We start from the raw sequence: 14,618 nt of genomic DNA, 5'->3' as shown, positions 1-14,618 counted from the left end.
AGTATAAACTTGGTAAGCCAATCATAATCGATTTTATTTTACCATTTTTGTATCTTTTTATTATTATTCTTATTCTTCATTTCTTTCTGATTAATTTTTTTATATTCTTTTCCTTTTCGTTCTTTCTTTGGTGTGTTTACCAACTATTCATAATACAAAAAAAAGTCTGTCTATGTATAATACATATGACGACAACTATCGATAATCTCTCAATGAAAACTACTATTATTATGAATAGTACCACTAATATTAATGATGTTACAGCACCCCCACCTTCTTATGCAAACACCATGACGACTAGGATAAAATCCTTTTTTGTTACCTCAACACCCACTTTCACTATACCAAACGACTTTGATACTGCCTCTCAGAAAGGTTTCAAGAGTAACTCTTGGTTTTCAACAAGCGAGGAAAAGAACCAGAGTGAACACACAAAGACTATCCGTCGTGTCGCTTCTGCCCCCAATGCTAAACTATTCAACAAGACTAAAAAAAATATCAACAACAATAATAATTATAATAATAACAATACCAATAATAATTATAGTAATAATGTATCGACTATCTCAATACCATCATTAATGACAGAACCGTCTTCTCCACTCCAAAGATTGCATAGATCCTGTCGACGCACTTATTCGAGCAGTAGTATTAAAGTTAAAAAAATTGAAGTCGGTCCTTCCAGTTTTACAAAAATTCGAATGCTTGGGAAGGGTGATGTTGGCAGAGTTTATATGGTTAAACAAAAGGAGACTGAAAAGTTGTATGCCATGAAAGGTTAGCTTTTTTTTTATTTGCAAGGAGTTGGGATATGAACGTCTAAATCGAACATTAGTTTTGTCAAAGAGAGAAATGATTAAAAGAAACAAAATTAAAAGAGCTTTGGCAGAACAAGAAATCCTGACAACTTCAAATCATCCATTCATCGTTACTCTTTACCATTCCTTTCAGAGTCAAGACTATCTTTACTTTGTAATGGAATATTGTATGGGCGGTGAATTCTTCCGAGGTACAGGTCTAACTTTAATCTTGTGGTATATAGATGGAACTGATCATTGCTAATTGTATATTAGCACTTCAATTAAGACCAGGAAGATGTCTAAGCGAGGAAGGAGCCAAATTTTATGCTGCTGAAGTCACAGCTGCTTTGGAATATCTACATCTTCAAGGACACATCTATCGAGACTTGAAGCCTGAGAGTAAAATAGTTTTGTGCACAGCCATTATTTTTATGTAACACTCAATTGTAGATATTCTTTTGCATCAAAGTGGGCATATCATGCTGACTGATTTTGATTTAAGTAAAGGCTCTCATCCACCTGGTAAACCATCCATTGTGAAATCAAATTCTCCTCATACAGTAAGTTTATACAAGTGTACTATTTATATCATTAACATGTGGCAGCCACCTTCTATCGACACAAAAAGCTGTGTTAATAACCTCCGAACAAATAGTTTTGTTGGCACAGAAGGTGAGTTTATAAAAGATAAATAAACCATATCTTTGACTCACAACTGGCATTAGAATACATTGCACCTGAAGTGATTAAAGGATGTGGACATACAAGTGCTGTCGATTGGTGGACACTAGGCATCTTGATCTATGAAATGCTGGTAATACCAATAGATCACTCCCATATTTATACACCTATTCATTCCATTGTCTAGTTTGGAAGGACACCTTTTAAAGGATCTGGACGTAATGAAACATTCTCTCGTATTCTACACTGCGATGTTCAATTCTCTGAACAACCATCACCTTATAAAACGCAGATATCAAATCAAGCAAAGAATCTAGTTAGAAAACTGTTACACAAAGATGAAAACAAAAGGCTTGGTTCGAGGGCTGGTGCTTCTGATGTTAAAGCACACCCATTCTTTAAAAGTATCAACTTTGCTTTACTCAGGCATTGTAAGCCACCTATTAAGCCAGTTGTGGAGAAGCCCAATGGTATAGACGCAGTAAACTTTAGAAAGATGCCACCAGACAATAGTAGTTTTGATCTTGAATCAGATGACCTGCTTGTTACCATTCAGTCAGACAAGTCAAATCCATTTGAAAGATTCAGTTCGAGTAAGGCATAATACTATTATATGCTCTCTTCATGAACTCACTCTCCTCTTTTAGTTACTCTCTATCATGATGGTGACTCTGATTCTGACTATGAAGATGAATACTAAAAAGTCATTTAATGTACACTTATAATCTATACATCTACAGTAATAATAATCTATAATAGCAGTAATAAATAATGATAGTTATACTTATTTATGTATTTGTAATTGTTATTGTGATTGATCAGTTTATGTTACTGAGCTTTTCGTTATTGATGTGTAGACACTACTTATTGACTCTTATTCAATGTAGAATACGACACTGATTAATAGGGACACAAGCCTTGGTAAATAAATCTTCATCTTTTTGAGAAAAAGCAAGAGACTCGTATAATGTAGTCAACACTTATAAATAACAGGCAACTCATTTCCTAAACAGCTACTTTATATCTCATTCTTTTGCTTCTTGCTATTATTATCTGTTGTCTGAAGTCATCATTTTTCTACCAGTGTGCGAATAATTCCTGAATAAAGTGTACGTCCGTTTTATTCTTATAAACATTATTTAAGATGTTGATCCTAATACACCCATCTTTTCCAATGAACGAGGCCCCATTTCTTCCCATTCTTGCTTAGTAACCCACCATGATTCATTATCCTTCATGATATCGGCAAGGACAGCTCCTCCAAGGTATACCATGTGCTTACGTCTAGGTGGGTCTTCAATACGAATCTTGAATTTCTATAAACACGTATTAGAAAAGCATCAAAATAATTTCATAATCACGTACGCTTAATCTACTGGCATCTCCATTTAATACATTTGTAAGATAGAGTTGTTTCATTTCCTTTTCTAAACGACTAGGCAAGCCAGGATACATGGTTGATCCACCAGATAAAACAATATGCTTATAGAGATCAGCACGGATATCGATATCTGCTGCTTGAATAGTATTGAAGAGCATTTCTAATCATCGTTATTATTACACTGCTTGCTTTATTTATTCGTCTGTGCTTACCGGCCATTCCTGGAGCTTCAACATCAATCAAATTGGGCTGGAACAAGCACTCGGGTGCTTCAAATCGTTCAGATCCAACCTTGATAACTCGTCCATCAGGGAGCTATGACACAAACGTTAATCGGGAGTATTAAAAAAGTTAAAGCAAAATATAAACCTCATAGCTCTCTACTAATGTGGTCGTCTCATTACCGAGTTTTTGATCTAATTCAAGATCATAGCTATTATCAAAATGATTAGTCTATACCCATTTATGCTTCTTCTGCTCCTTACCTAACATAACAAAGCTTTTCCTTCATTTGACGCACAGTTTCAAAATCAGCAGTACGGTTGAATGCATATCCTCGTAACAGTAATAGCTTGATCAAGTATCTTGTCACATGACGACCTGCAACATCGAGACGACGTGTCAAGTTGGCAGGCGCATAGCCTTGATAGACAGGTACCTATGATGATAATTAATAAATAAGTCCCTTTTTCTTTTCATATAGATCTTTACAATATGTGTAACACCATCTCCAGAGTCAACTACGACACCAGACATCAAACCTATGTTATCCTTTAGCCTTCACTTTCTTTTTTAACACATTATTCAAGTTTACCTTGAGCGAAAAGCGTCAACACTGCTTGAATAGCCACATAGACGCCTTGGAATCCATATTCTTCAAACATGATTTCAGCCATTTTTTCTCTATTCTGCTTTGGATTCATGGGTGCTTCTGTCAGTAAAATCTTTGAATCCCTTGGATCAATCTTTAGCTTTTCGTCAAAAGTATAGTTCCACAAATGACGCATATCTTCCCAGTTACGAATGATACCATTCTCCATGGGATAAGACATTTGAAGGATGTTTCGAAGCTGAGCGGCTTCATCGCCCACCATTATATCTTTCACTTGAAGGTTTCCGACTTGTTCTTCCGCACGTAAAATAGGTCTACCGACGACACTAGGAAATACGTGTTCAGGGAAATTAGAACCCGCATAACCACATTTTACAAACTAGCATGTATAGATGACAAAAGATATAGTTTATTAGCAAAGGTGTTATTGTCAAATAATACTGCTGTTATTGCTATTGCTACTACTTACACCAGTACCATTGTCAACAACAAGTGTTTTTGAAGCATTCATCTTGAATAAAGTAGTTCCAACGTCAATTGGATAATACTTTGAAATAGCGGCCGAATTTTTAGAATATATGAACAACTCTTGGCGCACCACCAGACGCACCACTAAATTAATTAGTGACGTTGCTATCGAAAAATGCTGTGTTTGGAAGAAGACAACAAAAGATAAAGACAACAGTCTATCTGTTTAGTAGAGTAGCTTTACTTTATTTTTAATACATAATGAAGAAATCTATAGGGCATACTGTTGGGAATTTTTTTATAACTGCTTTATGAAAGGATTGATTTTTAGTATAGGAAGTTTTGCTAGCCTTCCAGTCTTGGTTGTTGCAGCCTGTACAAGGTAAAGATGGCTGTGGCAAACTGTACAAACAATTTACTGCTTGTGCGAATTGCGCCATTAATAGACGCTTTCGAAAAGACTGCGATAACACGACCAAACGTATCTGCTGCAATTTGTGGGTAATCAACGGTGTTGAACCAATAATCTACAGGACGTGGAGATAGGTTACATGACAAGCCTTTCTCAAAGCTGTCACCGTCATCCACTATATTTGCATACAATGTGTTTTTATATTTTATGTATGTTTGCAACATTTGCTCTTTTACTTCTTGCCATCTGCTTTGGTCATTGAGTATGGCCATGCTGATTGCTCGGAAGCCACAGTTTCAATCTTTATCATGGCTGTAAACACACGTCACTTTTCTTGTCTATTGTTTAATGCTTGGCAAACATCTTGAATTATGCCATAACAACCAAGACTACAATTTGAAATATAAGACTGAAATTAGCAGATAAACCAGGATGCCTCTTGATTACATCATCCATTGTGTCCTATGTAAATGCTGACAGCATCTTTATTAAAAAAAAAGTTAATCAGATACTTTTTGTGGTGTCATTGTTGAGTATTCATGACTTTACCTGCATATATTGGTGCCATGACCCATTTATACTAAATACTTTCCATGGCATTTTTCAGTATAAGCAAAAGATCTTCCACCAATAGGACATTGCAAGAGGAATGGCATTTTCAAATACCGCCAAATTGATGACATGTGGTAAGTGACGTAAAGACGGTCCTCGAGACTGGCGGCACCCCCTTTTCGAGTTTGCAACCCCCCCTCCCCTCCTTCGAAAAAATTTCCTGGGGAAAGTAAATTTTGAGTAGCTAAAAAAAATTTTGCTTGTTTTTTTTCTTTTCTTTCTTTAAACACTAAACCACCCTCTACAACAATGCTTAGAAACGTTGCTCGTGTTGCCAGTCCTTTAGCTGCTCGTAACTTGGCTTCAGCTGTAAGCATTAACTTTTTTTAATAGACGCTTCTCAATCTCTATATTGACATTAAATACACAAACATGTAATTGTTGACATGGCAACTACATAATTATGTTCCTACACCAAATATATATAGTCTACTGATACACAAGAAATTTCTTTGATATACACCAGTTAGAATGTTCTTGAATACAACGCATAGAGATTGAGAAGCGTCTTCTTTTGTTTTAAAAAAATAGTTAAACTCAACACCATCATTTCATAGGCCCGTATCAACCTCGGTGCTGTTGCTGCTGCTGCTCGTAGCTATGCCACTGCCAAGCCTTCTACCTCTGAAGTCTCTTCCATCCTCGAACAACGTATTTTGGGCTCCAGCTCTGAAGCTGATCTTCAAGAAACCGGTCGTGTCTTGTCCATTGGTGATGGTATTGCTCGTGTTTATGGTTTAAAGAACTGCCAAGCTGAAGAAATGGTTGAGTTCTCCAGTGGTCTCAAGGTAAGATAAAACACAAAGATAGAGGTTATGAAGGCTGACGTATTTATTATAGGGTATGGCTCTTAACTTGGAAGCTGACAACGTCGGTATTGTCGTTTTCGGTAACGATCGTTTGATCAAGGAAGGTGACACTGTCAAGCGTACTGGTGCTATTGTCGACGTTCCTGTCGGTCCTGGTATCCTCGGTCGTGTTGTCGATGCCCTTGGTAACCCCATTGACGGTAAGGGTCCTCTCGAAACCGTTGGTCGTTCTCGTGTCCAAGTCAAGGCTCCTGGTATCTTGCCTCGTCACTCCGTTAACGAACCTATGCAAACTGGTATCAAGTCTGTTGATTCCATGGTTCCCATTGGTCGTGGTCAACGTGAATTGATTATTGGTGATCGTCAAACCGGTAAGACTGCCGTTGCTCTTGACACCATCTTGAACCAAAAGAACTGGAACAACGGTTCTGATGAATCCAAGAAGTTGTACTGTATCTACGTTGCTGTCGGTCAAAAGCGTTCCACTGTTGCTCAACTTGTCAGAACTCTTGAAGAAAACGGTAAGTAAAGAATAGAATGGAAAACGAACAAGAAGCTAACTGACTTATAGATGCCATGAAGTACACCACCGTCGTTGCCGCCACTGCTTCTGAAGCTGCTCCTCTTCAATACCTTGCTCCTTTCTCCGGTGCCGCCTTTGGTGAATGGTTCCGTGACAACGGCAAGCACTCTTTGATCATCTACGATGATTTGTCCAAGCAAGCCGTTGCTTACCGTCAAATGTCCCTTTTGCTTCGTCGTCCTCCTGGTCGTGAAGCCTACCCTGGTGATGTTTTCTACCTTCACTCTCGTCTTTTGGAACGTGCTGCCAAGATGAACAAGAGCTTCGGTTATGGTTCCATGACTGCTCTTCCCATCATTGAAACTCAAGGTGGTGATGTCTCTGCTTATATTCCTACCAACGTCATTTCCATTACTGATGGTCAAATTTTCTTGGAAGCCGAACTCTTCTTCAAGGGTATTCGTCCTGCCATTAACGTCGGTCTTTCCGTCTCTCGTGTCGGTTCCGCTGCCCAAACCAAGGCCATGAAGCAAGTTGCTGGTTCCATGAAGCTCTTCTTGGCCCAATACCGTGAAGTTGCCGCTTTCGCTCAATTCGGTTCTGACTTGGATGCCTCTACTCAATTCTTGTTGAACCGTGGTGCTCGTCTTACCGAATTGTTGAAGCAACCCCAATACACTCCCTTGTCCATTGAAACCCAAATTCCTATCATCTTTGCTGGTGTCAACGGTTTCCTTGACAAGGTCCCTGTCAACAAGGTCACTGAATGGGAAAAGGACTTCATCGGTCACATCCACACTGAACACAAGTCCACTTTGGAAGAAATCCGCTCCAAGGGTGTTCTCTCCAAGGAACTTGAAACCAAGCTCCGTGAAATCTGTGAAAACCACACCAAGAACTTCTACTAATTTAATGACTCAGCTATAATATTACAAGTTTTCCTAAAGACGGGTAAAGAACTACGCTAAAATGTATAAAATAAAAAGAAGAAGCAAGATTCTTTATATATACACTTTTGTTTTAAAATAAAAAAAAAATGTGTCTCCTTTTCTTACTACATAAAATCGTCTGGCGTGTTTGGCATTTGTTCTATGGACGGCATCAAGCCTTTCCAATGATCTGTCCACTGACTTGAATGGGCAAGTTCGTGTTTTACATAGTTATTGTACATGGTAGACACATTGGTTTGCATCTTGTGTAAATATGATAATTCGGTCATGATGCAGTACTTGATGAATATCTCCCTTTGCTTGATTAGACTTAGACCATGATCTGCCAATCGTTTGTGTTTAGCTATCTGTTGTGCCAGAATATCATTTGATACAAAGGGCATACTTTCTTTTCGTTCAATCAATTCCTGCAAATACATGATTCATATGAAATATATAAAATATACTTTGCAATGTGTACCTTGAATGACTCAAACAGGTCTTTTTGGCGGATCAGATGCTCTATGACAAGATCTTCCATTGCTACTGCCTACACACACAAATAAATACAAGTATTGATTAATAGCTGCATTGAGTCTTGTTTTTGTAAAATTTATTACTTCGCGATTAAGCGACATGCCTGCCTGCTGCATAGACTTTGCTATACTTGATTGACTCTTTGCTAATTGAGGACAGCCTTGACAATGAGAAAAGGTACAGTCTTTATCAAACTCGGCAAGATTACTTTTGAATAATGGGTCATTCATCATATGCCTATTCAAAGGGGGGAAGCAACTTACGTCAGGGCCATACTATATCGAATATAATCCGTTCCTAAAGCCTTTTTAAACTTGACAATCCGATGCATGATAAAAAGCATCTGCTGGTATTGCTTTATGTATTGGATCGACCTCTTTTTCATTCGTATCACACGATCATCCCAGTCAATGGGAACCATCTTTTCTAATTCTTCTATATTCTGCTTATGCTCTATAAACTCGTCATCGAGAGCTATAGGCGGTTGTTGTTGTCTCCATTCTGTCAATGAGGATGCGTGACTCAGAAAGATATGTACAATATCATCTTTGCCGAGTACAGGATGTCTAACTACGGCATTGATGAATCGCTCAAGTCCTCTTCGTCTATTTTCTTCAAATTCTAAAGATCCTAATGATCTAGTGTTATTTGATTCATCTCTTTTTTGTCTAGTTTTATTTTACTTGCAGTGAGTCTCTTGGGCGGTAAATGAGGTATAAGCCTAAATGGGTATCTTCTTAATAGCACTTCCCACAACCACCAAAAGTCACTGAATCTTCTTATCACCTTTGTACCCAACTTTTCACTTTCGAGTTGATAATTGACATGCTTGAATAGAAAGTTTCCTTCTTTTTCAGGCACCTTGGACAATAAAATGGTGTCTAGGCTCGAAAGCCATTGGTTGAGTAATCTTTGCTGTATATCATGAGGCGATAGAATTGAAGAACGCGAAGGCGATGATATGGGTGGATCGATGGGATCAAAGTAAGGAATTGGTAAATCTATTCATATAGAATAACCACTGTTTACAAATCAACATCCTTTTTTTTACTCTCTGTATACTTACTATGTTTATATTTTGCTATCGACACTAATGATATGTCTATTATATCTATGAGTAATCATAATCAAGGTTCATAAGCTGTTTTTTTTTTTTTTTTATACCTATATCACTTTGAGCTAAAGAAACAAGAGCAAGAAAAAGATGAAATGCATTCCTTGTTACAAACAGAGGGTTATTGTGATTGTTGAGATGGATGATATCAAGAATCTGTTGTTGTACTGTCGTTGATAGACTGGATGCCTTGAGCAATTGCTCCAAGCAGCTTATGTCAATCTTTTCGTATTTTGATTTTATATCATGGTATATTCTATTGTATTCATCAGGTACAGTATCAACTAAACATCAATAAGCATAGGTGTATATATTGTGTATTTATATTATAGTACTTGTAATATCCTGTATGCTATCTATATGAGCTACCCAAGGATCTTCGGTATCATTATCATTATTGTTATTATTATTATTAGTTGTATTCATTTTTTATTATTATTGTAATTATTAAAGAGAAAGAAAGAAAGAAAAATTATGCACACAATGGCGCTATATATTTCGGATGTTTAATTCACTGGAAATTCAGATAACCCCAAGTCATCCTCTTTATCTCCTTCTTCCTCCTCCTCTTCCAAGAAATAGTCATTATCATGGTATCTCTTATCTTGCTCTAAAGCCAATAGACGATTTCTAAACTCCATGCATTCATTTTCCCATCTCATCTTTTCTTCCCATAACTCTCTGAGTTTCTTGTACGCTAATCCACAGATGACTTCAAAATTGTCCAAAGTTTCATCTAATGCTGCCTCTAGTCTTCTAACTTCGGTTTCGTCCTCTTCACTTTCTTTTTTAGTCTCTGGCACCGTGATAGGGTCCGTTGAATGCTCTACATCCATCGTCTGCACCTGCATATGTCTTACTCTCTTTCCATGATGTATATTATCCCTCTTCATCTCTTGGCTACTCTGTTCGAGTACATGTGTAATACCTAAAGCCCTTATGTGTTCCGTAGCTAAGCCAGCAGCTACTTGGTCGCTTGGAATCGGCTGATCCAGTATGCGTATCCTTTCTAGCCTTTGCAATAATGCTGTCTCTACTGTATCACTTCCTTCTGATGCCTTCAGAAAACTATCTGTGGCAACTCTAGCAATTTTATGACTATCAGGGTGACTTGACAGCAACCTACGACCTGTACTCAACTGACTCTTGATAGATAAAGAGTGTCGGAGTGATTCACTGTATAGACTAGATTCTCTCTTTTTGTTGGGCAGAATTGGATCTTTTGTTGTTGCAGTGCTACTCTTGCTTGGACGTAACACAAATGACTGGATTGATGCTGCCTCAAAAGAGGGAGCTCTACTGTTTCCTGCACTTTTAGGTACAAGTTCAACATAGCTCTTCTTGGAACCATTTGCGCTAGTTGGAGGCACCGATCGAGCAGATAAGGAAGGTACTCTCTTGGCTCTTCTCATCCTTGAAAAAATATTGGTAGATCTTTCCGGCCTTTGGAACTCTTCAGGACTTGTTGTCTTTAAGAACTCGACCAATGCTTGAGTGCCTGTCATCGCTTTCCGTGTAGGAAATAAGTCATCCATATCTTCATCATCTTCTTGATACGTATTACTTATAGCCCTTGCATCTTTTGGCTGAAAGTTGTTCTTATGAATAGCCATTGTTTATAAATATATATAAAATACAAAGAAAGAAAGAAAAAAAAAAGAAAGAGAGCTAAAGGGGAGAGAGAGGGGGGAAAGACATGGTTGAACAATTTATATTTAAGGAGACATGAGTTTTGACAGTGTAAACTTAAGGTGAAACTAAACCTTCTGAATTAGAAATAAGTCACAATATTCATAAAAATAAGGTTTTCTTTGCTTTACCTTTGGTTATGCAGCGCTACTCTTTAGAGCCACAAAAATAAAAATAAAAAATTATAAATAGCTTGCACAATGATATGTCATGGCTGGTAAAGTTTATAATCATAGTATTTGCAAAAGGAGTGGCTTTTGAGAGATCTTTTCGAACTAATGTGATGCAAATAGACAGGGCCTAAAGAAGAGGATTCCCGTATGAGATAGGTGACAGAAAAACGTGCTTATACATCCTACACTCTTCAAGACAAAACTAGGTTCTTTCAAACTGATCACTGAAAAATTTACGAGTACTTCGTCTACAGCGAAATAACTGGAATATTCACGTTCGTAAAACACATAGATGAATTAAGCAGTATGAGGAGCGTCCTGATAGCACCTTTGAAAAAAGGCTGTAGACGCATTTTGACTGGGAAACACGTAAAGGCCGGTTATTAATTTTATTGACGCTAATCCTTCTGCTGCTGTTGCTGAAGTAATTGAAAATATAATGCAGCACCCAACACTGTTTATAACTCCATGTATTCTTTTCCTTAAGCAAAAGCAGACTTTCAGCCTGTAGAGAGAAATAACCCAGCAAAGATCGAGGAACGACATGATTGGGCTCGCAAGTAGGAAAAAAAGCTGGCGTGTAATAGTACATAAAAAAGGCTTGGTATTTTTGAGAGAAGAGAAAATAAATGTGATCAGCACTTATAAATAACACGTAACTGATTTACTAACCATTTCTTTTACTTCTTGTGGGCTCTCTTTTATTATTTGCACACAGAGAGTCTTTTCCATAAATGGCAGGCGAATGTTCGAAAGTACCGGTCGGTCATTCAATCCTCAACCCTTGCTTTAGCCTCTTTCTCACTGTCTGTCTGAATTTTCTCTCATTAACAATTAAGGAAATCCACTATTTTTTTTTTTTCTTTTCTTTTTTTTTCTTACATTGACTTTCAATCATTAACAACCACCGTCCTTTATCTGCTTGCATTTCTTTCTCTCTCTTTTTTCTTTCTTTCTTTCTTTCTTTATAGTTGCTTTATGAATTAACAAATGAAGTCAGTTCCTGGTTCACCACATCCTTATTACGATGAAAAAGCAAGTGAAAGAGAAGCTCGAATAAAAAGTTTATTTGAGTCATTGGACTGTAAAAAAAGAGGATACTTGGATGCTGATGACGTTTTAGGAGGATTTTTAAAACTTACTCACTTACCAGCACATACACGATATGTCACCGATTTACTAGCAAAGTGTGATACGGCGCATGATGGAGTGATCTATTATCAAGAGTTTAGAAACTATGTATTAGAAAAGGAAAAGGAACTTTGGGAGCTATTCTCAGAGATTAATCAATCGAGCGACTTCAAGCTACGTCCTAAAGATTTGGAAAATGCTCTAAAGGCAGCTGGGATTCACGTTACGAATGATGATATCACCAATTTCATACAATGTATTGATACTGGTAAGTTGAATTATATAATATGTTTGTGTATATATACTTAATCTATTAAATAGAGGGTAATGGTTATATTGACTTTCAAGACTGGAGAGACTTTCTACTAGTAAATGATAAAGATAACATCCTGCCATTGTATTAATCATCCCTATAGTTATTACCTAGAGAAACAACACTAACTGAAGTATATCAATACTATCAAACATCAACCCAGATCACCCATGATGCTGAAGTGGTTATACCTCATACAGATGAAGCTGCCATCAATGCTTATAAATACTTAGCTGCTGGTGGAATTGCTGGTGCTGTCTCAAGAACATGCACAGCACCATTTGACAGATTAAAGGTTTACCTAATCACTCAGACCGCATATAACCCAGTTCATACAACAACAGCAGCAACAGGAATAATGAAGCAATCGGCCATATTGAATGGTTTAAAGAACATTTATCATCAAGGTGGTGGATTTCGTGCCTTCTTTGTTGGCAACGGATTAAACGTGATCAAGATTGTTCCTGAATCAGCCATCAAATTTTATGTGTTTGAAACGGCTAAATCAGTTCTTGCTGAACTGACAAACTCAGAAGATAAGAATGATATCCCTGTTGGTGCTCGCTTTGTGGCTGGCGGTGTAGCAGGTCTGTGCGCTCAGTTTTGTATTTATCCTTTAGAAACTTTAAAAACAAGAATTATGTCATCGAATGCTATACACGAGAAAAGACATCACCATCACTGTAGTGCGGCTTATAGATCCAAGCAACAGTCTATGATTATAAATACTGCAAAATCACTTTATAAGGCACACGGTTTAAGAGGATTTTGGCCGGGTTTAGCTGTGAGTCTGATGGGTGTGTTTCCTTATCAAGCCTTGGATATGGGAATCTATGAAACGCTAAAGGTTACTTATCTACAATACATGAATTCTCAAAAGGACGACCAAGGAAAGAGCAAACCCCCTAATGTGCTCGTTCTTTGGGCGTGTGGTATGGTAAGTGGATCTATTGGTGCCACAAGTGTATATCCTTTGAATATGATTAGAACAAGGTAAGTTCTGCTGTATGAATAGTATATTCGATATTCATCACAGGAGTATATAGACTTCAAGCACAAGGTACACCAGCACATCCATATAGATATACGTCTGCTTGGGATGCAGCCAAAAAGACGTTTCAAGCTGATGGAGTGAGAGGATTTTATAAAGGATTGGGACCAACACTATTCAAGGTTGTACCTTCTGTTAGTATTAGCTATGCTGTATATGAGTTTAGTAAAAGAACACTTGGTATTTCCTGATGCTTCCCTTCTCCCTTATTTATTCTATATACATGTAATTTCTTTCTTTATTTTATACATATACCAACAAAATGTCTCTTTTCTTTTTCTTTTTAGATCATAAATTTCCTTAGGGATATCCTCTAGTTTTTACTATTATTTTAGCGTAGTTTTCTTTTTATTCTTGGTCAATCTGTCATTTGTTAGAGTTTTATATAAAATGTAAATAAAATACACAATAAAATTCTCGTTTAAAAAAATTACAGTTTATTATTACTACTATTTACAAGTACAATTGGCTTATTTATTAAGCTCCTTTTGAGCTTCACCCTTCTTTTCAGTAACCTTGTTGGAAGCTTCATCAGTGGTATTACCAGTCAAAGAGTTAACAGCACCCATAACAGCACCACTTGCTTGATTAACAATACCTTGGACGTATCCAGTTACGTTTGCAGCAGTTTCTTGGATTTTTCCAGAGGTGTTTTGGGCTTGGCCCTTACTTTCAAGAGATTCGTTACCGACAGCGTTACCAACAGTTTCCTTGACATTGCCAACAAATTGATCTTTCTTGGCTTCAGACTTTGAGGGAGCAGATGAGGACATGTTTTATAATAGAAAATATGAATAGAGAATAAATATGACAAGAAGAAAAAGGCACCATATTTATACTGATTAGAATTCATGCACTGCTATTGAGAAATTACTTAAAAAGGAAAAAAGTTAACGTCATGCTGATTTCATGTTGACGCATTACAATTGTGTTCCTGTTAGCGTCATGCATAAGATACTATATCTGTGATCTATAACGTAGGTACAAAGGGCGTCATTGACGTAGGTCTTTAATTCATTTAAACATGATATTTTATTGATGGCCCAAATGAGCGCAAAAATATAAAAAAAACTATTTTTGGGATGACATTGATGATATCGAGCTTGACTTTGAAGACAATGACAAATCTTCACGATAGATTGTACTAGAGGCCAAGGGAGAGG

At 37.2% G+C, this 14,618-nt stretch overlaps 8 protein-coding genes across 8 annotated transcripts; 3 read left to right on the top strand and 5 right to left on the bottom strand.

Annotated features, from left to right (window-relative positions):
• The first annotated feature begins 94 nt into the window (after positions 1-94).
• RHIMIDRAFT_253033 (Pkinase-domain-containing protein) lies at positions 95-2,247 on the top strand. The gene is made up of 8 exons (XM_023610992.1): positions 95-777; positions 836-1,009; positions 1,074-1,199; positions 1,251-1,360; positions 1,406-1,472; positions 1,526-1,614; positions 1,669-2,074; positions 2,129-2,247. The coding sequence occupies exons 1-8, from the start codon at positions 231-233 to the stop codon at positions 2,179-2,181; spliced, it is 1,572 nt and encodes a 523-aa protein (XP_023470831.1). The 5' UTR covers positions 95-230; the 3' UTR covers positions 2,182-2,247.
• Positions 2,248-2,620: 373 nt separating this feature from the next.
• On the bottom strand, positions 2,621-4,205 carry RHIMIDRAFT_243237 (actin binding protein; the record flags this gene model as incomplete). The annotated part of the gene is made up of 8 exons (XM_023609917.1): positions 2,621-2,797; positions 2,847-3,022; positions 3,075-3,177; positions 3,232-3,295; positions 3,348-3,520; positions 3,574-3,623; positions 3,677-4,073; positions 4,164-4,205. The coding sequence occupies 8 exons, from the start codon at positions 4,203-4,205 to the stop codon at positions 2,621-2,623; spliced, it is 1,182 nt and encodes a 393-aa protein (XP_023470830.1).
• Positions 4,206-4,384: 179 nt separating this feature from the next.
• RHIMIDRAFT_253030 (uncharacterized protein) lies at positions 4,385-4,827 on the bottom strand. The gene has a single exon (XM_023610991.1). The coding sequence runs from the start codon at positions 4,796-4,798 to the stop codon at positions 4,508-4,510; it is 291 nt and encodes a 96-aa protein (XP_023470829.1). The 5' UTR covers positions 4,799-4,827; the 3' UTR covers positions 4,385-4,507.
• A 946-nt stretch (positions 4,828-5,773) lies between these two features.
• On the top strand, positions 5,774-7,426 carry RHIMIDRAFT_196188 (ATP synthase alpha chain mitochondrial precursor; the record flags this gene model as incomplete). The annotated part of the gene is made up of 3 exons (XM_023606102.1): positions 5,774-5,974; positions 6,027-6,516; positions 6,567-7,426. Coding segments are annotated over 3 exons (1,551 nt in total), but the record flags the coding sequence as incomplete, so codon positions are not given.
• A 73-nt stretch (positions 7,427-7,499) lies between these two features.
• Positions 7,500-9,630, bottom strand: RHIMIDRAFT_3401 (uncharacterized protein). Its single transcript, XM_023615123.1, has 8 exons — positions 9,434-9,630; positions 9,149-9,382; positions 9,051-9,086; positions 8,668-8,985; positions 8,248-8,614; positions 8,068-8,191; positions 7,929-7,997; positions 7,500-7,875 (listed from the first exon to the last, which is right to left on the bottom strand). The coding sequence occupies exons 1-8, from the start codon at positions 9,522-9,524 to the stop codon at positions 7,573-7,575; spliced, it is 1,542 nt and encodes a 513-aa protein (XP_023470827.1). The 5' UTR covers positions 9,525-9,630; the 3' UTR covers positions 7,500-7,572.
• RHIMIDRAFT_253028 (uncharacterized protein) lies at positions 9,508-10,865 on the bottom strand. The gene has a single exon (XM_023610990.1). It carries the CDS (start codon positions 10,709-10,711, stop codon positions 9,605-9,607), a length of 1,107 nt encoding a protein of 368 aa, XP_023470826.1. The 5' UTR covers positions 10,712-10,865; the 3' UTR covers positions 9,508-9,604.
• Positions 10,866-11,950: 1,085 nt separating this feature from the next.
• Positions 11,951-13,786, top strand: RHIMIDRAFT_296414 (mitochondrial carrier; the record flags this gene model as incomplete). The annotated part of the gene is made up of 4 exons (XM_023614252.1): positions 11,951-12,359; positions 12,413-12,459; positions 12,508-13,397; positions 13,451-13,786. The coding sequence occupies 4 exons, from the start codon at positions 11,951-11,953 to the stop codon at positions 13,644-13,646; spliced, it is 1,542 nt and encodes a 513-aa protein (XP_023470825.1). The 3' UTR covers positions 13,647-13,786.
• Positions 13,787-13,925: 139 nt separating this feature from the next.
• Positions 13,926-14,228, bottom strand: RHIMIDRAFT_243232 (uncharacterized protein; the record flags this gene model as incomplete). Its single annotated transcript, XM_023609916.1, has 1 exon — positions 13,926-14,228. The coding sequence occupies one exon, from the start codon at positions 14,226-14,228 to the stop codon at positions 13,926-13,928; it is 303 nt and encodes a 100-aa protein (XP_023470824.1).
• Positions 14,229-14,618: the final 390 nt, after the last annotated feature.

This window comes from Rhizopus microsporus, assembly GCF_002708625.1.
Source record: "Rhizopus microsporus ATCC 52813 unplaced genomic scaffold scaffold_1, whole genome shotgun sequence".
NCBI lineage: Eukaryota > Fungi > Mucoromycota > Mucoromycetes > Mucorales > Rhizopodaceae > Rhizopus > Rhizopus microsporus.
The sequence above is the reverse complement of the archived record's forward strand: the minus strand, read 5'-3'. Positions and strand labels throughout refer to the sequence as shown.

Coding starts and splice junctions, on each gene's coding strand:
- RHIMIDRAFT_3401 (XM_023615123.1), bottom strand. CDS start 9,524: ATGAATACAACTAATAATAATAATAACAATAATGATAATGATACCGAA. Junction 8,192..8,247: donor CGATATAGTATGGCCCTGAC/GTAAGTTGCTTC, acceptor ATTATTCAAAAG/TAATCTTGCCGAGTTTGATA. Junction 7,876..7,928: donor ACCTGTTTGAGTCATTCAAG/GTACACATTGCA, acceptor ATGTATTTGCAG/GAATTGATTGAACGAAAAGA.
- RHIMIDRAFT_253033 (XM_023610992.1), top strand. CDS start 231: ATGAATAGTACCACTAATATTAATGATGTTACAGCACCCCCACCTTCT. Junction 1,010..1,073: donor GGGCGGTGAATTCTTCCGAG/GTACAGGTCTAA, acceptor ATTGTATATTAG/CACTTCAATTAAGACCAGGA. Junction 1,361..1,405: donor AATCAAATTCTCCTCATACA/GTAAGTTTATAC, acceptor AACATGTGGCAG/CCACCTTCTATCGACACAAA.
- RHIMIDRAFT_253028 (XM_023610990.1), bottom strand. CDS start 10,711: ATGGCTATTCATAAGAACAACTTTCAGCCAAAAGATGCAAGGGCTATA.
- RHIMIDRAFT_253030 (XM_023610991.1), bottom strand. CDS start 4,798: ATGTTGCAAACATACATAAAATATAAAAACACATTGTATGCAAATATA.